Source organism: Hylobates moloch, unplaced genomic scaffold (assembly GCF_009828535.3).
Source record: "Hylobates moloch isolate HMO894 unplaced genomic scaffold, HMol_V3 SCAFFOLD_5, whole genome shotgun sequence".
Lineage (NCBI taxonomy): Eukaryota > Metazoa > Chordata > Mammalia > Primates > Hylobatidae > Hylobates > Hylobates moloch.
In genome coordinates this window covers 90148776-90175826 of record NW_026652280.1, presented here as the reverse complement: position 1 = coordinate 90175826, position 27051 = coordinate 90148776, and the positions used below count along the sequence as shown (strand labels likewise).

At 51.3% G+C, this 27051-nt stretch overlaps 1 protein-coding gene across 7 annotated transcripts in view; it reads left to right on the top strand.

Moving 5' to 3' along the window:
• The window catches only part of LOC131383616 (actin), a 38387-nt gene extending 35375 nt beyond the window's left edge, over nt 1-3012 (top strand). For 3 of the 7 annotated variants that reach the window (XM_058439832.1, XM_058439828.1, XM_058439833.1), the window contains one exon: nt 2727-3012. In XM_058439832.1, coding sequence (XP_058295815.1) covers nt 2727-2854 — 128 coding nt within the window. In that variant the 3' untranslated portion in view covers nt 2855-3012. The remainder of the gene's footprint in view (nt 1-2726) is intronic. The other 4 variants (XM_058439834.1, XM_058439831.1, XM_058439829.1 and 1 more) reach the window with 2 other exon arrangements.
• The last annotated feature ends 24039 nt before the right edge of the window (nt 3013-27051 follow it).

Genomic DNA, 27051 nt, shown 5'->3' with positions numbered 1-27051 from the left:
GGACTGTTGGAATATTGGGACTGTTGGGATGTTGGGACTGTTGGAATGTCGGGACTGTTGGGATGTTGCGACTGTCAGGATGTTGGGACTGTGAGAATGTTGGGAGTGTTTCGATGTCAGGACTGTTGCGATGTCGGGACTGTTGGGATGTTGGGACTGTCAGGATGTCGGGACTGCTGGGATGTGGGACTGTCAGGATGTCAGGACTGCTGGGATGTGGGACACACCTGGCCTGGCTGGCTGGGGCCGGAGGGGCAAGGTCACTCACTCATTTCCAGTTGAGCTCAGCAGCTGTCCCATGAATGCAGCCTCCCTTGGTTAAATGAAAGCACTCTTCCCCCATGGGGGCCCTACCCAGGGGTGTCCCCAGTGGACACTTTCTCTGGCTTCCTCTATGTCTGCGTCTGGCCTCACAGCCTCTGCTGTGGGGCCTCTGGGGGCTGTCACTGCAGGGCGTCCCTGTCGAGCTCTCCCTGAATCCTTCCCATCTCACCAGCTGGCCCTTGAGCTGGCTGCAAATCCCACTGGCCAACCGTAGGGCGCTCTGTGATGGGGTCTCCTGCAGGTGCACAAGTGACTCTCACCAGAGCGACACCACCACTCCCCTCGGGCTTGTCACCAGGGTTCATGGCCACCCTTTGTATGCTCTGTGGGGGCGGGGCAGGGGGCGGGATCTTTCAGACACCAGGGTGGGCAGGGGCATGAGTGGCCATCTCAGCACTTCTTGTCCTCCCTAGACCTGTCTTACTGCCCTTGTCTCCTCCACTCCAGCCGCCAGCTTTGGAACAGGACACTGCAAGGTGACTTCCTCCAGAGTCTGGAGGCAAGAGGCATGGACTTACTCCCTTTTGCCCACAGCCCCCCAAACTTTTCTCGAAGATTATATCACCCTATCACCCATCACTGTCACCCCCAACCCTAGGGGCCTCAGGTCTGGTTGCAGGCAGATGCGCTCAGAGGGAAGGGTCCGGAACGTGTCCTCAGAGCATCTTCAGCTGCCTCTGAGACTCTCCTTGCCCATCTGATGGTGTTCCCTGCACCCTTCCTGTCCTTGCTCTGTAGACCAGGGTGAGATTTGAAAGAGAATGCACAGCAGTGATTCCTGTCCCAGGTGGTCCCTATCCTTCCTCTGTAGCAACAGAGAGGCATCAGGAATTACAAATGTATCAGCCAGGATTACATAAAAATATCTTCCCACTGCCTTGTCACTTCTCAAGTCTTCAGCCCTCTTCCTATAGGCCATAAACATTCATGGGATACTGTAAAACTGTTATCTGTTTCCTTCCTCCCCAAGTCTGCAGCTCCCGTTAGACCATCTTATGTTATATCATAGGCATTTACATTCTATTAAAACCATCACCCCTCCCACCTTCTCACTCCAAAACCCTTGGCTCTCACTTCATAGCCTGTTTCTGGTCTCCCTCCTCTCAGCTTTCTGGACCACTCCAGGCTCTTGTGTGTAATGAACTTTGACTGAATCAGAACAGAAGGCTACTGCTTAGCCCAGCATGGAAAACAAATTAAAATTGAATATCATAGTTTCATAACTTTCTTTTTTTCTCTTTCCTTTTTTTTTTTTTTTTTAAATAAGACAATGTCTCATTGTCACCCAGGCTGGAGTACAGTGGCATGGTCACGGCTCACTGCAGGCTCAGGTGACCTCCCAGGCTCAGGTAATCCTTCCACTCAGCTTCCCAAGTAGCTGGGACTACAGGCGTATGCCTCCACGCCCGGCTAATTTTTTTGGTTCAAGTCTTGGACTCCAGGCTCAAGTGATCCACTTACCTCAGCCTCCCAAAGTGCTGGGATTATAAGTGTGAGCCACCACACCTGGCATACTTTTATAGGTTTCTTGACCACATTTGCGAAGGGGATCTTTGGGCCATCTCTGTCCTGCCAGCATGTGGCTGGGCTGCATTTGGTCCAAGCCCTTTCATCCTTCTGAGTCCTCAAGGTGCCCTCCACCGCCTCCTCCCGCCAAAAACTCTCCATGAAGCTTGATGATGACATCGCCCATTTCCCATTACTTGGCTGTGATTTAGCTCTTCTCTGCCTAATTTCTCTCCTGTCTAAGCCATCTCTGAAAGAGGTACAGTGGTAGATTCTCCTGTAAGCATCCATAAAGCTCATTAAATTGTTGCCTAAAGAAAATCCTCTCTCTGAAATGAGTTCATCATCCACCTTGACAGAACAGCTCATTTCAATGGGGCCAACTTTTCAAATAATTATTTCACCCAGCAACCTAAATCTGCTGTAATGAATGTTCTTGAGCTAAAACTCTGCCCATTATACCCCTTTATTTCTTCAGAATGTTATTTTACCCTTAGATCCATTTCTAGATGTGGATTTTGGAGTCAGAATCATGCACAATTTGAGGCTTTTTGAATGGATGACCCAATTGCCCACAGAAACACTGAGCCTCCCATCTGTGATTGTGCTACTGTACTCCAGCCTGGGCAACACAGTGGGACCCTGTCTCTAAAAATAAAAATAAAAAATAAAGCTACAGGAAGTAGGCATGGACTGTTCGGCATCTTTAATGGCAAATCATAGATTGTATTTGCCAGGAGGGAGAGACAACTGTCCATGAAGTTCTCTCAGGGGCAGACGTTTTGTGTCCCCACTTAGAGTAGTATTCTGATTTCTTCTCTTTTCTCCTTCCCACTCCCCACCTCCCCTTCCCTCCTCTGCCCTCCACTCTCCTCTGCCTCCTTAACCCCCTCCAGGTGGCCACCTGTCTGTATTCCGTCTATGGAGCTTGGGTAGGTGGCTCCATCTTGTGTTCATTCTCCACGTTCAAGGATATGTGGGTCACAGAGGAGTACAAGGAGATGGGCTCTTCCATCATCAGTAGAAAAAGCTTCTGATGTGTGGCTTTCAGTACAATGTTGCCTGTGCCTTCGACACCAACTGCAGGATGAGCCTTGTTGTGGCTGAATTGATCAGAGCTGAGAACCAGCTCAAGGCAAAGGCACTTCCTCCCCCAGACTTCAATAAAGAAGGTCAATAAAGGATGGACTCTGTCTTTGTGTCTGGGCTTGGCTGGCAGCAGCACAGGACACTCACTACGCAGTGTCACAGGACACCAGCTGCATGAATGCAGAGTAGTGGAGGAGAGGGAAATCCTGGCTCTTCCTGTGTATCAGTCAGGATGGTGAAGCTGTGCTGCAGGAACAAGCATCCCCCAAATCTCAGTGCCATAAAACAAAAGTCATTCTCTCCCTCATGCTGCGTGTCCACTGAAGGTCAACAGGGGCTGCCTCCTACATCATCCTCACTCAGAATCCAGTGACAGAGCAGACCATCAGAGACATTGTCATTCATTGTGGATGAGCAGAAGAGTGTGCTGGTGAGTCTTACATTGGCAACTAAATCCATCAGTCCAGAAAAGCCACAGGGCACAGAGCCATGATTAATCAACCACAACAAGTCACATGGCCCTACCCAACCACAAGAGGCAGGAAGTGCCATCCTACCACAGGCCTGATGTACCCACATGGGCAGGACAGCATGGATGTCCTGGCCTCATGATGGCACGATTGGGGCAGTACCCATAGCACCCACCATGCAAGGGGCATTACATCCTCCCATGAATTTAATCCTCATGACGTTGCTGTGAGGTTGGTTTCATTAAAGCTGATTTCATGAAGCAGAAACTTGTGCTAAGAGAGGTGAATTAACTAGATCAAGGTTATTTAGGTAGTAACGGGCAGTTTAAATCTGTAAATAGCATCTAGTAAGAGTGCCAGGGGAGAACAGAGAGACCTAAGGAGAGGAAGAAACCAACCAAACAGAAGACATATATTTTCAGTGTAGAGGGGCCATGGAGGGCTGCACAGACACAAGGAAGGGTCCTGCATGCAGACACTAGTGGAATTTCAGAATATCAAAAATAATGACATCCAGAGGCCTTGAGAGAAATCAACAAACGCAGGTTAACTTAAAGTAGGGTGACTGGAAAAAAACCCAGATTACCCAGTTAAATTTTGAATTTCAGAAATGTAACAAATGTTTAGTATAAGCATGTCCCAAATGTTGTATATTATCTCTACTTGCTAAATCTGGTACCACTATCACAAGGGAAAGTGACTCCAATTATTATTATCAGAGTTCTTGACTGCAAATTGTTGTAGAAGACAAGAGAAGAAAACCGTCAAGTTAAGAGGAAGGATTATTTTGAACCTAAAATCTCATACCTTTTCCAATGAGTGGAAATGATAAAAAAAAAATAACTTGGGGACAGGTAAACACTCTGAAAATTTACCACATATATGCTCTCTCCAAAAACAGAATCAAAGATTATCTACAAGATGAACAAATAAACCAAGAAAAAGAAACAGTGGTGAGTTAAGAAAGCAGACCAAACTTAGAGTTAAATCTAAATAATTATTATTATAGATTTTTTAAAAAATTAATAACACTATGGAACAAAAATCTCAGATGATCTCAGAATGAGAGGTGAGGTGATAGAGGAGGGAAGGAGGCAGAATGTGAAATTGTGGAAAATATGGGTGTTCATTAACTCTAGAGATGACTGGAGAGAGAAAGTCTAGGCATGTATGTTTCTAATTTGAGAATAGCAGGAGACTGCACACACAGACCCAGTCCACACCTTCCAGGTTCTGGTTCTGTTTACTGCCCTCAGCACGTATTGTTGGCATGTACAGTTCTTCCCCAACCCTCCATCTGGCCCAGGTGATTTGGGTAGGGGAAAGATACCATTCTAGCAGCTCCTGCTGTATTTAAAAGTAACATTTTAATTAATGGGTTGTCATTTCAGATGTCAAACATTGGGGTTGTTTTCCTTCAGTTATCAGATAGTTCTAACTTTTTTCTGCCCTGAGAACAAGTATTTTTATTCCAATACATTTGGAAAAGTTGGTTGCTTGCCATTGTCTTTACATTGGCAACATGGTATGATGCAGCCAGCAAGCAATGGCACCCATGGATCTGCGGGCTGAAAACCATGCAGACATGCTTCTCAGTACAGGTGAGAACTTGAAGGTGCTCAGAGATAGGGTAGAAAGTTCTAGAACGGCCTTCCTCCAACCTAGTCTTTCCCAAGAACTGACCCAAACCAGGGGCTCCCTTGGGAGCATGCCCTATCTCTGAACCCTAGCACAGCGATCCTTGGCCAACTGCAAGCCTTGGCAAGTCCCTCTTTGCAAAAGCCCTGTGTCTGCACCCTGATTAGTATCACTGGCACTTGTCTGAAAGTGGGCTCTCATTCTCTCTCTTTTCCTGCCTCCCTCCTCCTGGGTAAATTTGGGCAAATGCTGGCATCTGCTATAATTCACATTGTATGCCATGTTCTCCACCAAGGCTGTGAACAGGAGCCCGGGCATCTACAGGAGGGGACTCTATGGAAAGATAAGTAACTGCAACTTGTTTCTCAAACAAACAAAAATAATAATCCTGACTCCATTCTCTTTAATGCACTTCCAAGTTCTGTAATTCAGAACAAATGATCATATTCTCACTGTACTGCCTGTTTTTCTCTAAGAAAATATTTCAAATTGATTTTTAACTCATAAGAATTAATGAAGTTGTCAACTTGGCAAAGAGACGTCTGCACTCCCACACTCATTGCTTCATTGTTCACAATAGCCAAATTATGAAATCAACCTCAGTGTCAATCAACAGATGAATGGATAAAGAAAATGTGGTATAGATATAAACAATAGAATACTATTCAGTCCTAAAAAAGAAAGAAGTCTTGTCATTTGCAATGACATGAATGAACTCGAATGACACTATATTCAGTGAAATAAACTGGGCACAGAAAGCCAAATACTGGATGTGATATCTAAAAATGTCAAACTCATCAAAATAGAGAGTAAAATGGTAGTTACCAGGGACTAGGGTAGGGCAGGAGGACTGAGGAGACGTTGGTCAAAGGACACATTTCAGTTAGGAGGAATGAGTTCGACAGATCTATACAACACGATGACTATAGTTAATAACAATGTCTTATATACTTGAAAATTGCTAAGAGAGTAGATTCTAAATGTTCTCACTAGGAATACATAAGTATTTGAAAAAATTATTTTTCTGCCACATATCTAAAACTAAAACAAAGTTGTTAACTTGGGGTTCATGAAGGGACTACCATGTACTGTAGTGGATGGTGGGGGGCTGAGTTTGGGAAATAGTGGGTGAGCGAGGGTGGGGATCAGGGGGCTCATCTTCTATCCTAACCTTCCCAGTGTCTCCCTCTTCTGCATTTCCCAGAATCCCTTGCAGCAAGCTCCTAATGGAAGCACCTGCATCAAATTGAATGCTCCTGCAAGACAGAGGCTCTGCCAGCAATGCCTGGCATTCCTGCAGGCAAGCCCCTGCACAGAGGTGTTGACCCTTCCTCCAGCAGCTTCCCTGTCTGGGTGGGGTCTACAGTGGCTGTCTCCTGACTCTGATGGCAGCCTGACTCTGGGGCTGGAGGAGGAGCTACAGCTAACTTCCCAGCAGAGAAGGTGGCTTCCTGTTGGCAAAGAGGAAGCAGCTCCTTTGCTGGCTCAGTTTTGTTTTCAAAGTCGTTCCTGAATATTCAGCTCCACATTCATTTCTTCAGCCTCTCCAATGATTCTATTTGCCCCCCCGTATCCTAAAACTAATTCCTTCTTGCTAAACTAGCTGCAGTGCATCCTGTTCTCTGAGACTGAGCCCCAGTGATATAGTGCAGGTATGCATTTTCTAGGGAGATGCTCCATCATTCCCACCAGCTTCCTGAGAGGGCAAATACCTGAGAGAGGCTAAGAACCTCACCCACTTGTGATCCACAGGAAGTTCTGGTGGGCTAGCGCAGGTGTCCTAGAATACTTGAGGGGAATCAAATCACGCTGAACTTGTGGTACAAATAGTGCTTCTAAAAAGCTCTGCTAATTTGCATTCTGCCCATCTGGAGTTTCAGATCCTGGGTCTAATTAACACATTGCTCACCTGAAGCCATTTTCACTTTATATTCAATTCAACAAATTCAATGACTTGTTTAATAAACATTCACTGAGTAAGCATTCACCGGACCCTAAGCTAGGAGCTGGGGAAACAGACACACCTGCTGTAATTCCTGCCTGGGGCAGCTTATCCGCTGCGTAAGGAGGAGAAAGCCTAGAAATAAAACCACTGCATTTTAAGGCTATTATGGCCACAGCAGAAGTTATGTATCAGGTGGTGAGAGGGGAGAGAGAATGAGGCAACAATATCCTAGGAATCGTCTGTGACCACCAACTGTGGCGACTGCAAAAAGGGCCACAAATTCTTCCCCTTCCATCAGGAACTGGAAACTGCTTCTTCATCCCTAGAATATGGGTTGGTTATGTGACTAGCTTTAGTGACTGGGACATTAGCAAACATGATGCAATATTCCATGGACTAAGGGGTAAAAAGTAACTGTGCATTGGGATTCCTCTCTTGCTGTTCTTGGAAATCCTGCAGCCACCACCGTGCAAACTGGTGGATGCATTTGGGGTCATGAAAGACATATGGCCCAGTAACCCCCATTAACTATATCTGACCCTCAGCCAATCAGCAGCCAACTGCCAAATGCAGGTGTGAAACTACCTGACCACCAGCTGCCCACAGATGAATGAATAAACCCAGCCAAAACGAGCAGAGGAACCAGCCAGGCCCAGCCCAAGTCACTGGGCCACAGAATCATTACCTGATAAATAATTGTTCTTTTAAGCCACCAAGTGGTGGGATTGATACACCTACTCTGTGCCTAGATTTCTACTAGGCCTCCAGGCAGAGTTTCAGGAGAAATAGAAGAAATATTCCCTGTTTTCAAGAAACTAAGGCATCACATCTGAAATTTACCTTTGACATAGGGGACTGACTGCGACGTGGTATCCGTCTTCTGGGTCTGCCTTCTCGGTCCAGAAGAGGTCAGTAGTTGCTAACGCTCCACGTGCTTTTGGTGTAAAAATCCATTCTCCAAAGGAGGTTGAGAATAGGCTTTTCCATCACGGTCAAGGAATGAGGATGGTGGTAAGAGAATATGGCAATGAGGCAGGTATGCTGGCAGCAACAATCCCCATTGTCCTTCTTGCCAGTGTGGCCCAGAGGCTGGGGACTGAAAGGATGCTGGCTATTTGTTAGGTAGCTCGGGTGTGAATTCCAGCTCCCCTCAGTATGGACAAGCTCTAAGGCAAATCACTTCACCCACTTCACCCTCCTGTTTCCTCTTCAGCCACATGGGCTGACAACACCAACTCCCAGTGTGTTGGAGGAGTAGATGCGTAGACCTAAGTGGAGGGCTCGGCACATGCACACCCACTCCCTCTGCTCTCTCACTGGCCCTGCAAAAGGGCAGGGAAGTGGCCCAGACTCCTCGTAACCCCAGTGGTCATCTATGCCGCAGAAACCCCTGGTAACTGGAAGGTTCAGTCAGAGTGGATCGTTTGGTACCTGCGAGGCCTGGCTCTCTCCCCACCAGGCTCCAACCTCCCTCCTCTCTTGATTGCCCGGGTCTCCTCATAGACTCCTCTTATCCTCCTTCATTTGGGCCTGTCTTTGCTGCTTCTGGGGAGAGTGTCCTGCTTGCCTGGGGCCCTGGGCCTCCTTGCAATGCCGCACTCTCATCCCAGCCCCACCCCTGAGTCTAGCTGGGCCCCTCTGGTAGGGTTGGGACAGAGCCGGCCAAATGAGGCCAGTGAAGGCCAGAGCTCTTGGGCAAGAAGCTTCCCTCTCTTACTAGCTGATGGTTGCAGGATGGGGCTCAGCCTACTGGAAACAGCTGGATCTCCCTCGGGTGAAGCAGCAAACTCAGGGGGGATGGGAAGCTCTGCAAGGCCACCCCTAATGAGGCCAGCAGGGTAGTGCAGGGTACAGGACAGAGAACCAGGGACCAAGAGGCCTGAATTCTGTACCCAGCTTGGTGGTGCTGGCCCATTCTAGGACCCACACTCACACTAGGGACACAGCTCCTGCTGTTCCATGAGCTGCCCTATGGGGTCAGGACACAACTGGCAGAGTGGGAGGCCTTGCTCCCCTCCATGGGATCTGAGAGCAGAGATCACAGAGCAGCTGCTACAGCATAGACGTGTCTTTCAGATCTCTCGTCCTCTCTTTAAAATGTGTGCAGGTTGATACACCTCTCCACAGTAGAGCTGTTGGTTTTATGGTTAAGTGTCTTAAATTACTTACTGATTAAATTATCCATCTCTTCCTCTAAAAGAAGAGTTGGAGGAAATTGACATGTGGGAAGCTGTGCCCCATTGTCCTGCAAGTTCAGGCCCCTGCCAGGTGTCCCCACATCAGAGGTCTTCCATCTTAGAGCAGCAGGACAGCAGCGTCCCCGAATGGCTGCATCTAAGTTGTGCTGAGTGTATGTTTTTCAAAACCAATGTCAGGCAGAGAGTTTTGTGCTGGTGCAGGTGTTAGAGACTGCAGGATGTCTCTGGAATTGTAGGAATTTTTGTTTGGGCAGAGGATTGGAAACATGGACGTTCTGGAGTGTGGGGAGGGTGTTTTCATGCTTGCTGGGTTTCTTCTCACTTCTCATCTCATCTGAGAATGTGGCTGCACTCGGGAAGCAGGCTCGCCCCTGCTGCATGGTTGGAGAAAGTGAGGAAAACACAAGTTCTCGAGGTCATGTTTTTGGAGGCCTGCGATTGATTTGAATGCAGCAGGTGGTTCTCCTTAGAAGGACAAAGCGGCCACTCAGAGGCCTCGTGTGCAGGTTCTTTCTCGCCAGCTGGCGCCCATGCCAGGGCTGAGTACAAGCCGGCTGCTGGCTGACAGGCCCAGCTGGAGATTTTCGTTTTCCCTTTTGCAAGAGGCTGATTCAACCCTGAAGGAGGGTGCAGTGGCCTCCCAGAGAAGCTGATGCAAAATTCAGGTGCATCGTATCAAGGGGATTGGTTGCAGACCACCAACCCATTTTCCCCCTCAGTGCTTTTCCTTGATTTTTCTGTGAGATGGAAACTTCTCCCTCCTCCAGCCAGGGCTGGGGGCTGCTGAGTGAGTGGGGGGACTGGGCAGTGAGACCTACAAAACCCATAAGTGGACCTGGAGGACAGTGGCAAGATGGTGAACCCCTGTGGGGAGCAGCAGACCAGGAAGTACCAGGCAGGAAGCAGTGCAAAGAGCACCAGGCAGGGAGCACTAAGCTAAGGAACATCAAAGCAGGACCATCAATACAGGGAGCACCATGCTAGAGGCACTTACTGTTCCAGGGAGCACCAGGTGAGGAGTGCTGGGCCAGAAGCACTGTGCCAAGGAGTGCTAAGCCAAGGAGTACTGAGCCAAAAAGTACTGTGCCAAAGAGTACTGCACCAAGGAGTACTGTGCCAAGGAGTACTGAGCCAAGGAGTACTGTGCCAAGGAGTACTGAGCCAAGAAGTACTGCACTAAGGAGTAGTGAGCCAAGGAGCACTGTGCTGGAATGCACTTAGGGTTGTCTGTGAGGTCAGGGCTCTGCCCAGCAGGACCTCATGTGGCCAGGCCTGCTGCTTCACCTTGCAGTGCTTGGTCTGGGTCTCCTCAGCCATTTTTGGGCCTGAGCCCACCATCAGGGAGGCCAGTGAGCAGCCTAGGAAGCCCTGGTCCTGCCAGAAGCTGCAGCTCCAGCTGAGGCAGATGCCCCGGTCCAGGCTGGCTGGTGATGAGGGGCTGACAGTCAGTGCTTCCCGCCCTGCTCTGCACCGCCATGCCTCCTACAAAGGCACAGCTCCACAGGCCCTTCTGGCTGTGCTGCTGCCACTGTCTTTTGTTTTCAGAGTGCAGGGTTAAGAGCAGATATGGTGGAGAGACTGTTGGTATCCCACACCGATCCGTCTTGGCTATGGGATGTATTGCTACATAACAAATTGCCCCAAATCTTAGCAGCTTAAGACAACAAACATATATTAGTCCCAGTTCTGGCCCAGGGTCTCTCCTGAGCAGGATTCCCAGCCCTGAAGGCTAGAGGCACCGGTGGACAGAGCTCAAATCACCACTCAGCTGGCATCAGATTGGGCATGACAGAGAAATGCATCTGAGAATCGAGACTTGGGGATTGTGTGTTCCAGCAGTAGACCTGCCCAGATCGCAGACCTGCTCATGCTCCCCTCCTCCAGGAAGCCTCCTGGGAGTACCCCACACCAGGGCAATTCGGGGGAGTCCTCTGTCTTCACCCTCAGTACCTGCAACAGGCACCAGGTGGTTGCTGCCCGGCTGTGGCCTCACTGTGGCCCTTCAGGAGCCAGCTCTGGTGTAGACCCCGAACAACCCAGCACCTGGTCCAGCCTCTGAAGGGCTGGGTTCCACTCCTGGCTCTGCCTCGTGCTTGTCCTCTGAGCCTCAGGTTCCCCACCTGTAAAGTGGGCAGGAGGGACCCTTTCGTGAGAGTCCATGCAGCGGCGGATGTGAGAGGTGGGTTGTTGCCTGTACACCACGGTGACTGTAGGGGTGGAGGAGCAGAGTGCATGCCACCCTCACCTCTGGCTGCTGTGGCATCACCCGGGTGTGCTCTCTGGCACCTGTGCCCTTGCAGGGATCTGATCCCACAGCCGGAGCCTCCCACGGGGGCCACTTTTACAGTTGGGCCCTCCTGCTAGAGCAAGGATACTGAGGAGTGTGGTTGTGAATTCTTTCACACCACAGAGGGCCCCGGGCACCTGCCCTCCTCCCTGGCCTCCTTGGGGACACTTTTTGGTCGGTGCATCATGGCGCTTGGCTGGGGAAGCCCCCACTGCCTCAGACGTCAGGAAAGGCCGTGCTACAGCTCCTGCTGAAACACCTGCTTGCCAGAAGCCCCGCTTAACTTAAAGATGGGCCCTGGAGCGGCAGCCTGCCGCTGGGGCTTCGCCCTCCAAGCTGCATCAGCCAAGCTCTTGGCTGCCCTCCCACTCCTCATTCACAATTATCCAAAGAGTGGCCGCCACGTGCTGCCCCAGGAGTTTGCACTCCATGGTGGTCTTGCTGCCACCCACAGCTCTGGGGGTGGTTAGGTGAGGTCTACAGAGCACAGGCTTTGGTGCCCACAGATCTGAATTCTGAGCTCCCACTGCTTACCTATCGGGACTAGAACTGCGGGTGTATTCCATGTCCCCCATTCTTCACTTCCAGACGATGAAACAGGGCTCTGAGGCCTGCTGCTCGGGATGCTGTGATGGTTGAACCAGCTGGGGCTGCACCTCGGACCACTCTCCTCCTTCCCAGCGGCACTCCCACCCGACCTGCAGCTCCCATGCTGTCCACAGCCCTGCAGACACTATGTGGCCTCCTGCTGTGGTCCCTGTCCCAAGACCTGTGCCTGGCTTGGGGTGGTCTCCTAGCAAATCTTCATGCTGGCTGAATGTCCATTGAGATCAAGAGGGGGTCCCAGGCCAGCAGTATCAATGTCCCCTGGGATTGTCAGAAATGCAGATTCTTGGCCCCGTGCTCACCCTGCCACTGGGGACTCCTAGGGAGGGGCCGGGATCTGTTGTGATCAGCCTCAGGTACCCTGCTCACCCTTGGTGCTCTTGGGGAGAGTTTTTTGGCGCTGACTGGTAGATGTTGCCCTGGTGCAGGTGGCAGACCAGGCTCCTTATCCTGGCTGCACAGCTGGCGAAGGGCGGCAGGCATGCCGGGCTGCTTGCCCGGGGGTCAGCCAGTCCTGAGGGGGAAGAGAGTGGGTCTGTGTGTGTTTGAGCATTTAGGGCGATTGGAGCTACTCAAGGCCATCCCTGACAAATGCCCTGAGGTCAGAGAGGGCAGGGGAGGGCCACCGAGAGGAGAGAGTGCTGGGCTGGCATTCCCAAGACAGACTCAGCACACGTTGTGCCCTGGGCTGCCAGCCACGTGCTTGGACGGGAGGCACCACCCCGTCAATGCCTGGTTCCTCACTTCACCCAGGCAGGGGCTGCGCCCCCATCCCAGCACCATGTGGACCAGCTGGGAAGGATGAGTGGGAGCGTTGGCATCGCCCTGGGGAGCCATGGTGGTGCTCACGAATTCTGGTGGTTCTGCTGCTGCTGGCATCTGACATTCAGTAAACTTCAGTGAGCACCTCTGAAGCTCCAGGCACTCTGCTGGGTCCAGAGCTGGAGACTGACCCTGGCCCTGGTGTGGCGCATGGGTGGAGCAGTGCAGCAGCAGGGAAGCAAGAGACTGGGGCGGCAGCTCGGGGGCTCTGGAAAGGTATTCTGGGCTCTGGCGACTCAGACTTTACCAGATACCCGCTGGCACTGGCATGGTGACAGCAAGCGCTGCCAGCAGTCCTGGGTGCTTCTCCAGCCTCGTGGGTTCCTTCTGCTCTGCTCAGAGTCTTCCTGTTGGGAGTGTGGTTGTGAATTCTTTTACCCCACAGAGGGTGTAAGAATTCACACCCAAACTCCATATACACCATGGAATACTATGCAGCCATAAAAAATGATGAGTTCATGTCCTTTGTAGGGACATGGATGAAGCTGGAAACCATTATTCTCAGCAAACTATCCCAAGGACAAAAAACCAAACACCGCATGTTCTCACTCATAGGTGGGAATCGAACAATGAGAATACATGGACACAGGAAGGGGAACATCACACACTGGGGACTGCTGTGGGGTGGGGGGAGGGGGGAGAGAGAGCATTAGGAGATATACCTAATATAAATGACGAGTTAATGGGTGCAGCAAACCAACATGGCACATGTATACATATGTAACAAACCTGCACGTTGTGCATATATACCCTAAAACTTAAAGTATAATAATAAAAAAAAAAAAGAATTCACATCCACACTCCTTACAGGAGGGTGAACCATTTCAGGGTCAATTCTGTTTCATTTGAGGGCCCTGAGAGAGGTGGCGGTGAAATTGGTCTAACTTGCATTTTAGAACAACTTCCCCGCAGCAACAGTTTGGAGGATGAGTTGGGGACACGACGGAGGTCGGAAAACGAGGGTCTGGAGAGGGGTACAGCAAGCTGGGCAGCCGCCCTGAGCAGTGCAGGGCCCGGGCAGAAGCCATGGTGTGTGTTTGTCCCACTTTGTGGGTCTGGACAACATTTTTTTTTTTTTTTGAGATGGAGTTTTGCTCTTGTTGCCCAAGCTGGAGTGCAATGGTGTGATCTCGGCTGACTGCAACCTCTGCCTCCTGGGTTCAAGCGATTCTCCTGCCTCAGCCCCCCGCGTAGCTGGGATTACAGGTACGCACCACCATGCCTGGCTAATTTTTTTGTATTTTTAGTAGAAACGGGGTTGCACCATGTTAGCCAGGCTGGTCTTGAACTCCTGACCTCAGGTGATCCGACTGCCTCGGCCTCCCAAAGTGTTGGGATGGACAGGTGTGAGCCACCGCGCCCGGTCTGGTCAACATTTTTAGAACCCAGGAAGGAAACACACCAGCAAGCTCAGCATGCTTTGCCGCCTAGAATGTTCCTGCAGCTCAGAGTCTCTCCCTAAGGCAAGTAGAGGGCAGTTGCTTGTTCATCAATTGCTTGACATAATTCACTTTCTAATAGGAAACCCCAAGACAGCCAGGGACCTCAGGAACAGGTGTGCCCCCACACCACACGCCCTCCTGCCGGCTCTGGCCCTGCTGCAGGCCTCTCACCTCCACCCCACAGAAGCTGCCCTGGCCTCAGCAGCTGGTTGCTCTCCTGGGAGCCCTGACCATCGTGGTGCAAGGAGCCAGGCACTACAGCCAGGAGGGCTCACCCTTGCCCAGGAAGAAAGGCTGAGCTCTGAAGCATCCTGGGAGCCAGGTCTGGCCATCCAGTGACAAAGCCTGGGCCACCCTGTAGCCTGGAGCACAGGCACTTCCAGTCCAATGCAAAAATCCAAAGTCAGGAGCCCCTTCCAAACAGAGGAAGCATGTTATCTGTCATGGGCAGGAGAAGCAGAGGCCTTGAACCCGGCTCCCTGCATGAATCATGGCCTCCTGTGCTGAGGGCCAGGTACTCAGGCACCTGAGCCTTGCAAGGGCTCAGTGTCCTCATCTGCAAGTTGGGGACAGCGTCCAGAAATCAAGGCTCTCAAATGCCCAGCAGGGCATCTGGTCCTGAGGAGAGGTCAAGCCCTTGCCATTAAGAACACTAGCCCAGCTGCACACAGTGGCATGCGCCTATAGTCCCAGCACTCTGGGAGGCTGAGGCAGGAGGATCGCTTGAGCCTGGGAGGCCGAGGCTGCAGTGAACTGTGATTGCACCTCTGCACTCCAGCCTGGGTGACAGAGTGAGACCCTGTCTCTTTTATTTTATTTTTGCCTTTTTCCACATGTGGGTGGCCTTTCCAATACCACCCTTTCCTTCTCCCTATGAAAGTGGCCTGGTGAGGCAGCTAAAGAGCTGCATTCCCAGCCTGCGCCAATGCTAGGTGTCATCATGCAGGGGTGGGGGGCACGTGGAGGAGGACCAGGACTGGGGCAGAAGCTGAGAAAGACGGAGTATGAGTCTGTGACCAGGTGGAGTTGGAGCTGCCCCCCGCTGCACCCCTGACCCCTGCTGCCTGCTGTGCAGCCCGCTGAGGCTTGCTCACCGTGGAGCTGACCATTTCCACGGCATGTAGGCTGAACTCTGTCTAAGGAGCACTCCTCACTGGACTGTGACCTACAGGACGTGGGCCTCCCTATCTCATCCTCCTTCACCACAGAGGCCCCGCACTCCACCCAGAAGCCTCAGCGCACAGTGAATGTGCCGCCAGTGTCGTTGGAGCAAATCAGTGACGGATGGAGGAACACAGACATGAAAGGACCATTGCGCTCGGTCCAAAAAGAACATCAGTAGCCATTCGGCAGCTTAGTTCCTTGGCTTCCCCTGAAGTGCCTTTAAAATCGACTACAGTAAGAACTCATCTTTGGAATGGCCATCCACGTATTTTCTGACTAATCCTGAGAAACCAGCATCACGGAGCCGAATAGGCTATGACAGTAACTATGGTAATTAACCCAAATTGCCCTTCTCTTTAAAGACCAGCAAAGCACAGGAGATGCATCCCCAGGGAGCGCAAGGGATGAAGATGATTTCTTTAAGCTCCTGATATCGGTTCCACAGACGTGTAAAATCACAGCTTTGAATTCCTAGTTGAGTTGCCAGCTCTGCGGGCTCCAGAGAGAGCACACAAGGGTAGCCACTGACTCACCTACACCTCAGCCCTGGGTGACCTCTTGGTTACAGGTAACCATGCGGCAGCCACCAGGCTCTGTCCCCTACCTGCTGTGTTTTGGAGGTAGAGCCTGTGCTGGGAAGCACAGTTCCCGAAATGGTCTCCTTCGGCCTCCCAGGGCGATGCATTAGAAGTAACGAGAAGCTTCCATGTCTGTCTGGGTGGGGAGACCAGCAGGCCTAGACTTGCTAAGCAAATGTGTTTCCTCTTTGGAAAATGACTGTCCCTGGCAGCTCCCTGCCTGGACAGAGTCGGGTGCATAATGGACCTTAACTCTGCGTGGGTGTGAGGAACAGGAGGGCCGGAGGCGGGCGCGGGGGCCAGACGACCCAGAAGCATGTGCTTTTGAAAGTGAAAATGAACTGTAATGACCCAGAAGGGTGTTGCTGCTTCATATTGGACTCCCAGTGGTGGAATACGTGAGAATGCTTTCAATTTTGTCGTTGAGACACCGTTGATTCTGGGACACGGCCGTGCGTACGTGCTCTTCATCGTGGTGGAAATGGCTTGTCTTAATAAGCTCTGGAGCAAATGCAGGAGGCTTTCAGAGCCACACTGCAAAAACAGCATTTGGCTGTCTGCAGAGCTCCCCCAAAGCAAAGCAAATGCAGGACATGAGAGTCAAGAGAAAAAATCCTGGAGGAGGCGACTAGGGTGTGAGGGGGCCAAGATTTAGCAAATAAAAGTAACAGGATGCATAGTTACAGTGGAATCCCAGACACACAGTATTTTTTTTACATGTAAGTATGTCCAAATATTGAATGAGACATACTTACGCTCAAATAAATAATAACCCACTGTTTATCTCACATGTGATCTGGCAGCCCTGTGTGGGGAGTGAAGCTCTGCCTGCCACACTTTAAATGGGTTTGACTTGCCGCCATTTCTGAAGGTTGAATTTTTGTTTCCGGACATTTTAACCCCTTGGCAGAAAGGAGGAGATTAGCTTAGCAAGTACTTTAATGGGTAGTTCACACGCTGCTATTTGCCATGGTAGGCTCCTCCGTCAGGCCGTTCTTGCATTGCTATAAAGAAACACCTGAGCCTGGGTAATTTATAAAGAAAAGAGATTTCATTTTGTCTCACAAACAGGAAGCATGGTGCCAGCATCTGCTTCTGGTGAAGCCTCAGGAAGCTTCCGATCATGGTGAAAGGTGACAGGGAGCCAGCGTGTCACAGGGTGAGAGATGGAGCAAGAGAGCGACAGGGGAAGTTGCCACACACATTTAAACAATTAGATCTTGCATAAACTTCCCGAGCAAGAACTCACTCATTGAAGGAAATAATGTATGCAGTGGCCCATTTCCAAGACAAAGTGCCTTAAATTGGCTTAGGTCAGCAAACTACAGAAGAAACAGGATATACTAGGCCCCTGCTTGGGTAGCCAAGGCCTGCTTGTCAGCCCCTCAACCCTCTTGGTTGCCCTTACCCGAACTGAAGAAGTTCAGTATAAGATGAAAGTTTATAGGCCGGGCGCAATGGCTCATGCCTGTAATCCCAGCACTTTGGGAGGCCAAGGCGGGCGGATTACTTGAGGTCAGGAGTTTGAGACCAGCCTGGCCAATATGGTGTAACCCCATCTCTACTAAAAATACAAAAATTAGCCAGGCGTGGTGATGCACGCCTGTAGTCGCAGATACTCAGGTGGCTGAGGCAGAAGAATCACTTGAACCCGAGAGGTGGAGGTTGCAGTGAGCCAAGATTACGGCACTGCACTCCAGCCTGGGCGACAGAGCGAGACTCAGTCTCAAAAAAAAAAAAAAAAAAAAAAAAAAAAAGATGAAAGTTTACTAGCCTTTCTCGCTTAAAAGCGAGAATAGCTCGCTTTTTCCGTTCTTATCAGCCTGCCCAGCTACTTAGGTCATAAGTCAAATACTTGAAGAGCCCCTGCGCTGACCAGGATTGCAATGCATTGTGGGCTGCAACGAAATGCAGCAGGACAACCCCCAAAAATAAAACACCTAAAGTCCCTGCCTAACAATCAGTAGGCAACGTCTGGGAAGATTGTGACCCCACAGTACTCAGCCTACGAGGAACCGGGGGAGGGACCTGTGCACTGGGGGATAAACTGCTTGTTGAAACCGTGCTGGGTGTGCCTGCCCATCAGACACCTGATCTTGCAAAACCATCATTAAAAGTCTCATGTTCGCCATTCTCCAGGTGCCTGAGTCCATTCTTTGGGTTTGGATGGATGAGTTTGTTTCTCACATGATCACCACGGGGACAGTGCTAAGCCATTCACGAAGGAGCCACCCCCATGATCCAATCACCTCCCACCAGGCCCACCCTCCAACACTGGAGATTGCAGTTCAACATGAGCTCTGGAGGACACAAACATCAAAACCATGACAACTCCTTTTCCCCTCTGTGCAGGCTGCACCCACAGCTGCTCCAGGGCTGTGTGGCTGGACAAGGTGCTATGTAGAAAGCATGCGCCTTCATCTTTAACAAACCCTGCAGGGTAGGGATCCTAGTTCCATTGTAAAGATAACTGTGTAAGGCTCAGAGAACGGCAAGAACTGCTCTAGCTCATGTAACACATTAGCCAAGGCTCTTTAGTTGTAAGCAAGAGAAAAACAGGTTCCGTCTTGCATAAGCAGAACAGAAATGTATTAGAAAAATAAAGGGCAGCACAAACATGGCCAGAAGGAAGAGAAAACGCTGCGGAACTGGTGACAGGAGGTGTCCGTGGACACATGCCCTGCCGGCCCCAGACACGGGCCACCAGGTCACACTGGCCTCTCCTAGTCTCAGCCTCCTTTTCCCGTGGTTCTGATCCACAGTTCAGGGCAGACCTCTGATTGGACATAATTTACAGTGGCTGCATCTGACTGTCCCTGTTTAGGTCGGGTGCATCTGATTGGGCAAGACTTTCAGGGAAAGGACACCTGATTGGACAAGTGACTCAGGGCAGGCTCATCTGATTGGCTGAGTCAATCCACATTCCCGTGCCCAGCTTCCAGGGAGGCTTGAAAGCAGAAGGGACCAGTGCTTTTAGAGTGTGTCCTAGAAGGGCAGGTTATCCTTACCAAGACCTAAGGAGGCAGGTCCTGGAGAAACACAGCACCAACAACCAATATCTGTGCTCAGCTACAAAGCCATGGGGTGGGAAAACAAAGGGAACCTGGACGGGTCCAGTCCCAAAGCCCCTGTTCTTTCCATTTTCCATGCTGCCTCTCGGCAAGCCTGGCCCCTGGGTGGGCTCACAAGCCATGGGGTACCCCTCTCTATAAGCCTCTCCAGCACCACCTTTCAGAGCTCAAACAGCAGAGCACATGGCCAGAGAACACTGTCTGTGGGACAAATAAGTGAGCTACAAAAATGGCTTGGCACCGATTCTGGTGCTGCTCTAAGTCACAAAACCTTTCTCATCGAATATCTCATTATCCCTGCAAATCAGCCGATTGCACAGATAAGGGCGGCAGCCATATGGTCCGGCTTGCTAGGACAATCCCTGTTTTACACCTGTTGCCCTCGTGGAATTGATGGCACTGGAGCTCGTTCTCAGAACTGTGCAATGTGGATGATGGATGGTCCCCTACAGATGAGGAGGAATTCTGAACTAAAGATGGGCTTAGCACGTCCTGGTGTGATTTCACCACCGTGCACCTGGATGTGGTCTTCCTCATAATTTTTTCTGCTCATTTGTACCTCCAGCATTTCCTTTGTTATTCTTGCCAGGAACATAAATTGAGATGAATAAAAAAGACACTGTGGCCTCTGGCTCCCAAGATCACATCTTCTCAGTTGCACTCTTGGAACACAGTAAAGGTCAGGGCGACTTCTCTTCAGGGCTCCGCACAGAGCAACACCTTCCAGTCAACTGCCCTTGGCCAAAGCACAGGAGGCAGCTCCATCATTCTAATGGCTAATGAGGAAGTTTTCCTGCAGGTGAGCACAGAGCCACCTCCAGAGCCCAGAAGTTTCCAGGGCTGTCTTCCAACTTCTGGGTTCTGTCTCAGGTCTGCAACATCGAGGCTTTGCAGTGTCTACTCTGTTAACATCAGCCCTCCCTCCCTCCCAGAGCCTTGGGCTTGCAGCTTCGCTGATGAACAGCCACTCTGCTCACTGTGACCAGTCCCAGGGCAACCACAATGCCAAATGCATCTCCCTGGCCTCATCTGTCCCCCGTCCTCTCCTACCTAGGCCAGGAGTCCCTGCTCAGACTAAGCTCTGCCCAAACCAAGCAGGAGAGCCAGCTGACCAGGGCGGAGGTCTTGGGCCAAGCAAAGGCCCTGGGTTCAGAAGGACCAAAGGGTGGGAAAAATAGCCACACAGCCCAGAGGCCAGCTGGCAGAAGCCAGTGCCCAGCAGTCACCCTAGATCCACACCTCTATAGAGGGTGAGTTTTCTACCTCCCTGTGCAAGCCTGGTGGACTGCAAACTCTGGGCCATTCATCACTGCACCAGGCTGCCCCAGAACTGGGCTGCATTAACAGGAGTATTATGTCCAGGACAAGGGAGGTGAGAACCCAGCTGGGCTCTGGGATCCCAACCCCAAACACTGTGGAGTACAGCATTTGCTTCCTAGCAGTAGACTCTGGAAGGGGATGGATCCCCTTCAGAATGGATCCAGAAGAAATAGTCCCAGGAGCAACCAAAGGCAGAAGCCCTGCAGCCTGGAGAAGAATTAATGCCCAGGAGAGAGCAAGCTGCTTTCTCCTGTGGAAATCATCCCCCATGAAGAGTGGAGACCTGGCCTGCACACCCTAAAAGGCTGAGCTGTAGGCTGGAGGTCAGTTCAGCATGACAACAACTCCCGTGTCCTGAGCACTTACCCAGTGCCTGGCTCTGAGAGGATGTTGTGCACACACTCTCTTTTGAAGGCTGGAGACCTCCCTGCAGTGGCAGTCCTGCAATGCTCTCACCAACCCCAGAAACTCAGGGAGCTTCTGTAACTTGCCCACATCATACAGCCAGAGCCTGAAGTCCCATCGGGCTCAGGCCTCCTCTGTGCTCTGAACCACAAATGCTTCTCCACATACAGAACCTTCTAGTACAGTCATGTATCCACACTATTATGGTCCCTGGGGTGACAGAGGAGGTGGTGACTGGCCCTGTCTCTGCTTCCTGAAGCTTCCAGGTCGGCCGCAGAGTAAGGGTCTTAGGAAGTAGCGAGTCCCTGGATGAGGATCATTACCACAGACACAGATGGCAGGGACTGGGGATGTGGAATTCATGCCCCCTGCAGGGCTTTGGTGCAGGCAGCTTCTCAGAGCCACTTCCATGTGGAAACCCTCTGAGAAGCTTCTGGAGAACTGCAATCAGCTCCCATCCCCCAGCCAAGGACGGGGGGCCACTGCAGCATGACCTTCTTAGACCTGTCTGTGGTTTTCCTCTGACCAGCAAAGCCTGGGGAAGCTGGAGGGCTGCAGCTGGGGAGGGCTGGCTAATGGGCACAGCAGGTGCAGAGATGGGGGCCAGTGGGAAGGAGCCAGGCAATGGGCTCTCCATGTGCACAGCCCAGCGGGGGCCTGGAAATGGCTGTCCTCCCGACTCAGCCCAGCTGGGCAGGGACCTGTGGGGTGCTGGGGAAATGCAGGAGCCAGTCCTCCTCCCTCCTTCTCCTGGGCCTAGCCTGAGCTCTGCCCCTCCCCTGGTGCACGTCTGCCCTGCTGGGAGGGCTTTTAGTGCTCAGGGTCCAAGTACTGCTTCACAAATGAGGAGACCACAAGGAAGATGCTTTCTCAGGACATAACACTGCCAGGTGACTCTGAAAGGCCCAACCCCTGCATGTGATTCCAGGACCAGTCTGTTCGGTACCACAGTGACCACTCCCCAACCCCCCATCCTTGTTTTCCTCCATAACCACCATGGCCTGTGTCTACTGAGCACTTACTGCCTGCTAGGAACTGAGTGAGATGCTGTACGCATCATATTTTTGGGTTTTCCCAATAGCCCTCTGTATTTCCCAATAGCCCTGTCTTAATCCCACCCCCATCATAGCGGAGGGAACTAAAGTTTGGGGAAATTCTATAACATGCCCCAGACAGCAGAGCTAGGAAGGGGTGGAGTCCAGGTGAGAGCCCAAGTCTGAGTGTAGAACCCAGCTCTCCATCACTCTGAACTGGGTTGCTGCCGTATCTGAGAGCAATCATTATGCAAAGAAACACCAGTCACTGGAGTGTAATGAGCCAGGGAGGGGAACTGATTCAGCCCCTTGGTGGGCCAGCAGTGCCCAGCTGGCCAGGTGTAATTGGCCTGGTGAATGGGCCCTCAGCCATCCAACCCCTTCTGGGGGGCTTCTTGTATTGCAGATGCCAGAAATCTAAAAACTACATTTCCCAGGTGCCCTTGCAGCGTGGGCCTGTATGCAAATTAGGCATTGTATGAAAATAAGTGTCCTCCAATTATACACTTGTGTGAGCCACAGCTGCTCTCAGCTTCTGTGCTGGGCACGCCACAGGGGTGTTGAGCTTTTAGCCTGTGGCCACTTGCTTTATTGGTGTCAAGAGGCAGCTGTGCAGGTGGCAGCAGCTGACCCCTGCATCACAGCCCCATGGAACATTCTGGAAGTCAGTATTTCCAAGGGCATCCTTCTTCTCCCCATTTTCTTGCCTAAGACTTCCCTGGATATCCAGCCAAGGACTGGCCACCCTGGCCAGTCCACTCTTCTTGTCTTAAACTCTCAATCTAGACTGTGTTTTTTTCCTGCAGCTGAAGCTTGACTGATGACTCTGGTGATTTTCATTAAAGGCAGAGGGAGAAAAATGTTTAAAAATTGTGCCTGTTTCACAGATTAGGGTGCTGAGGCACAGAGGGGATAATCAACCCAGAGTCCTGCCAGAGTTGTTCCTGGTGCTAAGACTACTCCCGGGACTCTCAGCTCTGGGCAAGAAAGGGATGGGATGCAGACACAGTAAAACCTACTGTGCTAGTCTTTGGATCCTTGCCCACCTTGAACCCCAAAGTATTTCCTTCCCAAAGGAGCTTTGGCGTCAACTCTTCATCCAGTCATCAGCACAATTCCATTGTAGAGCTATGAGTAATAGGATCCATGTCATTTGTACAAAACAAATTTAAAAATGCAAGAAACAAAAACCGATTGTTTTGAGTTGATTATGCAACTTATGATCCATTGTAATAGATGCATATGATATGCAGATTTATGCACACACCTTGGAATGTGAAATTGCATAATCTTCTACCTTGCCCTTCTAAATCTCTTTGGCAAAAGGCAGGGTTTGCATCAGGGTGCATTTGAACACCAATTTGAGCTTGAATAAAGAGATTAGAGAAAAGGGAAAGGCAGGCCCATCACTTGCCATCTCATTTCAGCTACAGTTTTATGGATCTATCTTCAGGATCAAGCTGCAATGCTTTTAATGTCCCTCAAGCAGTCCAAGCATCTGGGGAAGTGCTGGATGGTCCCACCTGCCGCTGTGGCTGTGGCTACAGCTGTGTCCTCTATGGCAAGTGCCCAGGGTACCCATCAGGCCTGATTCCTGCCCAAGCACCCACAAGGCGATGAGCCCTGAAAAGGTGGGAGCCCCTTTTTCCTGTGGCTTGGGCAGGTTTGCAATGTGTGGGGAGAGGAGTAGGGTGGAGACGCTTAGCATGAGGCTGGAGGCGGCCCCAGGATTTGCACTGAATCAATCCTCCCAGGATGTGGGCTGGGAAGAGGCAGTTTGCTCTGCTCTGGTGTCCCCAGGCTGAGCCAAAACTCAAAGCAGGAGGGAAGCTGGACTGGCCATCTGCTGACAGCCCAGCCCCATCATGAAAGGGCTCCCAGCAAGGCTTAGCATAGGAAGGAGGAGGAGCCTTTGGGTGAGTAAGCCCCCATTCTCCTTCTACAGGAGGGGAACCCCGTCAGGGAGGGGCAGCGGCCGAGGCATGCAGGGTCACCCTAGAAGCTGGCCCCTGACTCTGAACTCATGCTCCATTGCTGCTGCCACTCTGCCTGTTTCTTCGCAAAGATTTGAGTTCTCCTCCCTAACCCCACCTCAGGTGCCCCAGGCATTGGTGGCCAACCTTCTGTGCAGTACTGGGTGGCTGGTCCTGGCACCCTTGCTGTTTGCCCTTCCCATTCTGGCGAGCTCTTTCCTGAATGCCCCTATCCAGGGAACACCAGCAGGAATGCCCTTTGGTCCTCAGGGACCTGCTCTAGCCTCGGATCCAGGAGGCTTTTTTGTTTTCCCAGTGTCTGCTGGCCCCAGGTGAGTCTGTAGTCACCTCCAGGCCTCAGTGTTTTCCCCTTTAATGCTGAGAGAATCATCCCCACATCCAAGAGATGATATTAGAGAAATGTCATAGCTCCTGCCCAGCACATAGCTGGTGTTCACGAAATAAATGGTTGGAGCAGCTTTTCTCTCCAGTTAGATCAGTGGTAAGAACATTTCAGGGGTTGTGAAAATGTTAAGAATCTGATGACAGGAACTGACCTTCCTCCCAGGAAAATGCACATGTGCATTCGTAGAAAACATAGATGGAATGTCATGGGTTCCTCCGTCATTCATCTCTATCAATCTTTGTTAAAGGAGTGAGAACCATGGCGCAGCCCGGTCCATCAGAGCCTCCAGGTCACTGCGTATACTCCCCAGAGACTCTGACCCACGTGGGAAGGAGGGGCTGGATCCAGGACTGAGCCGCACGGGGAAGAAAGAAGCCTTCAGACAGCAGAGCACCTGGTCCACCCACCTCACCTGCTCCAGGTCCCTCCCCAGGGAGACGCCACAGGTGCTTCTGGGGAGCAGGGAGGGGTAATCCCTCCATTCTCTCCATCTGAGGGGCCTTGTGTGGCTAGACCAAGGTGACAGGAGCTGCTCTGCAAAACTTGCATCTTGGTGAGACCTCTCCCAGCACAATTTAAATATCCAGAACTGGACATCATCAGACTTCCCAAGAAACACACAAGAAAGCCCACCCTTGCCTACTCACTTATTTAAATGCTATGATGCTCTGCCTCACAATCAGAGATTCCATTTTTTTTTTTTTACCATTGCATTATTTCCTTGGCCATTGGTGGCTGTGTTGAGAATTAGATTTCTCATGAGTGTTTCTCAGATTGAAAAATGCTTCATAATGAAGTAAAGCATGCGTGGAACCTAGAGGTATGTCCACGGTCATGAGACGTCTTTGTCAGCCGTTTGCCCCTCTGCTGCCTGTGGAGGTCTCTGACGTCACTTGCGCATGGGCACCTGGCTCTTTCCTCTCCAACCTTCAGCGTGGAGGTGGGGGAAGGGGCACCAAGTGGGAGCTGAGCCAAGGCGGCAGCAGGCTGGGCTCACGAAAGAGGTGGGGGGAGGAGGACAGGCCCCCGGACCTCACTGTGACACCGCAGAATCGAGTGGCTGGCCCACCTCTGGCTGTCATTTTAGAATTCTGTTTCTTCAGTACATACTGGGGCCGGCAGAAATGCACAGGCCTGGTCATGCAGGAAGTCACCTCTCCCACGTGTGCTTTAGCCAACAAACATCCAGCCAGCCTCAGTCCATGTCAGGCATTTTTCTAGGCGTTTGGAGCACAACCGAGTTCAAGGGGACCGATTCCTGCCCTAACAATACGTCTGATGGATAAGAAGAGCCCCTGGAGAACAGGTCAGTTCCCTAACGAATAGGTCACTGTCAAAGGGTGGTAACATGGAGAAGGAAGGAAAGTGGCAATCCAGGACCTGGGATGAGTGTTGGGTGCAGACAGCACGTTTAGATAGAGTGGTCTGGGATGGCCACCTTGAGAAGGTGATGTATGAGCCAAGGCGAGGAGGTGGCATGGGGAAGAACATTTCAGACGCAGGAATGGCTGATGCAAAGACTCCAGGGCAGATGGGTGCAAGGGTGGGGAGTCTGGGGAGGGGCAAGGAAGACTGTGGGGCTGGAGCTGAGCAAGTGATGGGGAAAGAAGGAGACAAGGCCAGGCAGGGAATGCAAGGAATGGGGTTTCTGCAGTCGGTGCAGGCCCAGTGGGCCTTTGTAAGGGCTTTGGCTTTTATTCAAGGAGAAACGGGGAGCCCTCTAGGGTTTGGAGCAGAGTCACATGCTGTGACCCACCCTCTAAAGCAGGGATAATGATCCCCAGCCTTTTAGGAACCTGGCTGCATAGCAGGAGGTGAGCGGCAGGCAAGTGAGCATTCCCACCTGAGCTCCGACTCCAGTCAGATCAGCTGCAGCAGTAGATTCTCCTAGGAGCATAAACCCTATTGTGAACTGCGCATGTGAGGGATCTAGGTTCCCCGCTCCTTATGAGAATCTAATGCCTGATGATCTGTCACTGTCTCCCATCACCCCCAGATGGGACCATCTAGTCGCAGGAAAACAAGCTCACAGCTCCCACTGATTCTACTTGATGGTGAGTTGTGTAATTTCATTATAGCACAATAATAGTAACAAAAATAAAGTGCACAATAAATGTAATGTGCTTGAATCATCCCAAAAAGATCCCCCCTGCACCCCTGCCCTCCCTGTCTGTGGAAAAATTGTCTTCCATGAAACCAGTCCCTGGTGTCACAAAGGTTGGGGGCCACTGCTCTAAAGGATCACACCAGGATCTGTGCCGCACAAAGCCTCTAAGCACCCAAGAGTGGAAGCAGGCAGACCAGAGAAGATGCTACTGCAACAATCAAGCAGGATGCCACAGCCACTCAGCCCGGGAGGTGGTAGTGGAGAGGCTATGAAGTGTTCATGCTGGGATTTTACTTCAAAGCAGAATTAACAGAATTGACTTTTTTTTTTTTTTTTGACAAGGTCTTGCTCTGTCACCCAGGCTGGAGTGCAGTGGGGCAATCACAGCCCACTGCAGCCCTGAGCTCCCAGGCTCAAAGGGTCCTCCCACCTCAGCCTCCCCAGTGGCTAGGACCACAGGCCTGTGCCCACATGCCCAGCTTGTCGACACATTTGATCTGGGTGTGAGACAGTGAGGGAGGCTGGTTTTAAACTGAGCAACCAACCCAGAGGTTGGAGGTGCCACCACCCAGGATGTAGCAGGCTCCAGTGTGGCACCTTTGGCAGGGACAGTTAGGAGCTGGGCTGAAGATACTGGCAGACATACATGCAGCAATGAGCTTACAA